The 5,000-nt window shown below is 45.8% G+C and overlaps 1 protein-coding gene across 7 annotated transcripts in view; it reads left to right on the top strand.

Moving 5' to 3' along the window:
• lama2 (laminin, alpha 2) overlaps positions 1 to 5,000 on the top strand; it is a 158,673-nt gene that overhangs the window by 45,045 nt on the left and 108,628 nt on the right. For 6 of the 7 annotated variants that reach the window (XM_080832117.1, XM_080832116.1, XM_080832115.1 and 3 more), the window contains exons 6-11: positions 229 to 318; positions 905 to 1,022; positions 1,734 to 1,912; positions 2,200 to 2,299; positions 2,631 to 2,791; positions 4,547 to 4,687. The exons of the other annotated variant lie outside the window; for it this stretch is intronic. In XM_080832117.1, coding sequence (XP_080688243.1) covers positions 229 to 318; positions 905 to 1,022; positions 1,734 to 1,912; positions 2,200 to 2,299; positions 2,631 to 2,791; positions 4,547 to 4,687 — 789 coding nt within the window. The remainder of the gene's footprint in view (positions 1 to 228; positions 319 to 904; positions 1,023 to 1,733; positions 1,913 to 2,199; positions 2,300 to 2,630; positions 2,792 to 4,546; positions 4,688 to 5,000) is intronic. 7 annotated transcript variants of the gene reach the window in all.

Genomic DNA, 5,000 nt, shown 5'->3' with positions numbered 1-5,000 from the left:
GCGCGCACATACACATACACACACACGCACACACACAGTAGAGAAATTGCTTTTGAATACTAATGAAACACTAGACGAGAGTGCTGCATCGTGTTTTCAGAGCGAGATCTCCAAGGCTCAATGGCAGCCCCACTTGGCAAACAGGGCTTTAGTGGCACTAATGATTAAGAGGCTGTGGAGATGTGCCTTGACACAGTGTCTTATGCGTGTGTTTGCTTTCGTTGGCAGTATTACTACTCTATTAAGGACATCTCCGTGGGAGGCATGTGTATCTGCTACGGCCACGCCAAAGCCTGCCCCCTCGACAGCCAGACCAAGGTTTGTGGTCCACTCTCCCTCAAGGCACCTATCAGGATTCTCACATATTCCGGGGACAATTCGGACTCTGTGTTAGTCATTCAGATGGAATGCTGGTTGATATTTGATCAAGCTTTTTGCTGCCAAATGCCATTGTGCTTAACTGGAGGTTTGGTAGCAAGATGTCCTGTTCAATTCCCAGCTGTAGGTTTTTTAAATTCCCTCTTATTCAGATGTTAATAGCAATTGCATGCTACATTTTGAGTTGTCACCGCAAGTAACATTTTATTCCAAAAGAAAGAAAAAGGTCATGGTTTTGTATGAAAGAAGAAAAAAAAGATGACTTCATTTACATTTTATTCATGATAAATATTTGATATTTCAGCAGCATGAGCTTCTATCATATAGTGTTTGACAATGCTTGTTTGCTGTGCTTGTATTGTATATAGACTCACAATCTAATGTTCAAGTCTTCTGTGATGTGTGCTCAGCCTGTTTCCCTTGAGGTGGGGGGTTGGGGTGAATTGTGTGGGGGAGGGGGGTGGTGGATGAGGGTTGGGGTGAAAGGTTGACACTTGAGTGCTGTTGTCATTTGATCACCTGTCAGAAATTCAGCTGCGAGTGCGAACACAACACTTGTGGTGAGAGCTGCGACCGCTGTTGCCCCGGCTACCACCAGCGGCCCTGGATGGCGGGAACCTTCCTGACGCGCCACGTCTGCGAGAGTAAGATGCCGAGCTGTCAGTCGGTGCCTCATCCAATGCCTGCCAGAGAGTGCCGCTTTGTTGTCGCCATGGCCATAGGGCTTATTCATTTTAGAACACTCTTAGCAGGAGAATACCTGGCCTCACTCTGCTCTTAGGGTTCTTTGAAGTGAGGTGTATTATACGTCAGTAGATGCAAATCTTTCATGATTAAAAAGTGTGAGGAAAATAGTAAGGTGCACACCGCTTTTCATGGTAGAACATTGAAAATCCTTTATTACAGTGGTCTGTTCAAAATGGATGTTATAAAAAGAGATTTTCAGTGGCTAAGCTGACATGCTAAGGCTTTTTGACATTTGGTTAAAAAGCCATAATTATTGTACAAAAAGAGTTTTTGAAGGTCATGAAACTCAGAGATTCAAAGGACCTTTTTTCCAACTTTAGGTAGTTGAAAAACCTTGCCAAAGTGCACCTTCTTTTGGAACTGACCAGTAAAATGAGGTCATCCACAATCACTGTGCTTCAGACTCCCTTAAGACAGTATATCTTTATTGAGCAATAAATTATGCTGTAGAGTATACTCATGCGCTACATCCCAGGGGCATGGACACTTTTCTCCTGACTCTAGCTGAAAAGACAGCAATATGAACAGTAAATTTACTCGCAAACATATTTTATATATTGTGTTTTGTTTTCGTCTCCAACTCCCTTTTGCTTGTCGCTTGCGCGTAGAGTGTAATTGCCATGGGAAATCGGAGGAGTGCTACTTCAACCAGACAGTGGCCGACAGGAAGCTGAGTCTGAGCATTCAGGGGGAGTACGAGGGGGGCGGCGTGTGCCTTGGCTGCTCCGAGAACGCGGCTGGGATCAACTGCCAGACCTGTGCCGAGGGATACTACCGACCTGTCGGAGTAAGAGTCCATCTGTTGAGGGCGGCAAGCGGTTGCCTAAGAGGTCCACAAAGGACTGAATATTTCCAAAATTCAAATTCAGTGATAGAAAACACAGTTGTTTGCAGAAAGTGCAATCCATCATGTTAGCTAATTCATGAATGTCAACATGTAACATAATTGAAGAGATGTTTTTGTAACTGGCCAAACATTCTCATTAGATACCATGTGGGTGCTCTCAGTATTTAGGTGTTCCCATATGTTAGTGGCATGACCTCACTGTCTGTCTGTGGCTGTGAATCCCTCAGGTGAAACCAGAAGAAGCGGACCCTTGCAGACCCTGCTCCTGCAACCTCATTGGCTCTCTGCACGGCAGTTGCATCCCCGATGAGTCCCAGACTAAGGCTGGTGGGTTCTCTCACACAGTTTATGTCCGTGATACATGAAGACTCTCCATGTTTGTTAATCTGAATGCATTATCTTACAGTAATGAAGATTCTACCATTAGGAGACAGGATCTCTTTACATCCTTGTTTCTTCAAATAATGTCATATAATTCTACATAGATGCTGCACTTGCACTGTTTGAGCTCAGAAGATGAATGAGTTGTTAGGGGTTAGAGTAGTTATAGATGTAGAAGATGTATGAGTGGTAAGTGGTAAGATTCATTAAAACTTTTCTGAGAGTAAACTCAGTATCAACTGAGTTTCTTTTTCTCAATACTATATTGTTTGTGCAGATTTAACGGCTGGCTCCTGCGTCTGTAAGACTGGTTATGGCGGAGAGAAGTGTCAGCGCTGTGACTATGGCTACACTGGCTTCCCCCACTGCGTACGCTGCAACTGCAGCCTGGATGGGAGCACCAATGAGGACCCCTGTCAATCCCCCTGCCTGTGCAAGGTAGGCTGCGAGAAAGCCTGCTTAAAAATAAACCTTTAAAGAAAATCCATGCAGTGCAATGGGTAGAGTTGTTCTTAAATAACCAGACTTGTCACCATCAGGGCTTTGGTTCCATAGGTTGACACTAATTAATGGCAGTTCATCAGCTTGCCACTGAAGCAGATCAGCTACCGTAGCCAGCGCTTGCAAGCAAGTAAGCTTTTGAAGGCTGCCTCCTCTAGCAGCCAATTATTCGGTTTGACCACTGGCCATGTCGGCGAGGTGGTGGTGCACTTTGCTCTTTGTTGGGTCTAATTACTGAGCAGAAAGAGAGATACATTGCTGCAAAGAGAGAAATGCTGCAGCGCCATCAACAGCCGTGGCATATTGAGATGTATTGCTCAGCTCAATGTTGAAACTCTTTTCCTATTTCCCCCTTCTCCCCCTCTCTCTCTCATTCCTCTCTCTCTCTCTCTCTCTCTGTCTCTCTCTAACTCACTCAGAAAACACAGAGCAAGCCACCTTCTGCGAACACACACATCAACACTTCTACCACAGCCCCAATCCTCCAGGGAGCAGTCATTAGTGAGGGCTTTTTTCTCATCCCCATGATTCAGTTACAACTTATTTCACCCTTTTGCCCATGACACATATTCTCCCACCACCACCTCCAAACTACCAAGGCTGCAAATTTGTCACAGCCATGAGAACAACGATCTGGCTGACATCAGGACAAATATATCCGGTTTGTATTCGTCCTGAGTGCCGATGCCCAAAGCGGTCCGAATTTCGATGTCCTCCAGGGCGTTCAAGCACAGTTTAGTAGTCTGCTGGCAGCCCCCAACAGTTATGACTTTACACAGGCCATTGGCCAACATAAGTGGAATATAAAATTCAGAGATGGTCGTAAATTATGTTCTAGACCAGATGGAGGCATTCCAAGCTGGAGATGTAATAGCACCTCTGGCCGACCGACATGCAGGGACCATATTCATAGACACAGTATGTATGAATATGTTTTTTTTTTTGTTTTTTTGTTAAAGCAGCAGAGTTTTGGCCTAAAACTAGTGCGCTAACCACCAACAGCCCTGTTGTCACTGATAAAAGCTTGCTAACACGCTAATTGGTGTCCTTTGGCAAAATAGTTGAAAATGTGAAAGCTTTTCTTACATTTTCACAGGGTCTTCTGGCCCAGAACACAGATCTATATAGTGCATATCCTGGATGGCTAGTGGAAACGACACGTGTATTTATCCGTCCGTCACATGACCATATACCTTCACAATGCTTTTGAAGAGTACAACAAAACTAGTTGTCTATAAAAGCATACCTCAGAAAGTGGCAAACTGTTGCATAGTGTTGCTTTAAGTCTGCAAGCCTCAGAGGAAACAAGGCAGCCAGAGACAGTGCCAGCCGTGACTGTCTGTGGTAGGGTTGGTAGCTAAAGCACATCGGCGTGTCCCAGTGTGAATTCCACCACCGTGTCCCAGCAGAGCTGAGGGTGGCTGACAGTGGTGTATTATTTGTTCATTAGTCCTGGCTGCTTGTGTGTGTCATTTTGTGCTTAGCAGCGTTTTCCTCCTGGGGGTACGGGGACTGTCGCAGTGTGTAAGGGATTCACTGTTGAGCACACACACTCATCCAGCTGCTATTCTTGCCTCCTTCCTCCCCCCCCCCCCCCCCCCCCTCTTTCTCTCTCTCTCTCTCTCTCTCGTCACCCCCCTCTCCGTTTCCTCCCTCATGGCCTGTTTGTCTCTCTACCTCCATTTTTTGCAGGAAAATGTGGAAGGGGAGAACTGCGACCGCTGCAAACTGGGCTTCTATAATCTCCAGGGCAACAATCTCAGTGGCTGCGAAAAATGCTACTGCTCCGGTGTGGCCAGTGAATGCTCCAACTCCCACTGGGCCTACAGCAATGTAGGAACATTTATGTGTGTGTGGCTGTGGATGTGTGTGTTTGTGTGTGTGTGTGTGTGTGTGTGTGTGTGAGAGAGAGTGTATGTGTGTGTGTGTGTGTGTGTGTGTGTGTGTGTGTGCATCTGTAAGTGTATCACTGTGTGTGTACACTCTCCAGAATTGTAGGGGACTCACCACAACCTCTCACACACTCTCTCATTTTCTCACTGCCACTACTCATTACTGTACTGTAAACATGTGTGTGTGTGTGTTCGGGTCTGCATGTCTCCACGTGTGTGAAATTATCGTGTTCATAGCTAGCCTCATTAAAACC

Source organism: Sprattus sprattus, assembly GCF_963457725.1.
Source record: "Sprattus sprattus genome assembly, chromosome: 2".
NCBI lineage: Eukaryota > Metazoa > Chordata > Actinopteri > Clupeiformes > Clupeidae > Sprattus > Sprattus sprattus.
The sequence above is the reverse complement of the archived record's forward strand: the minus strand, read 5'-3'. Positions and strand labels throughout refer to the sequence as shown.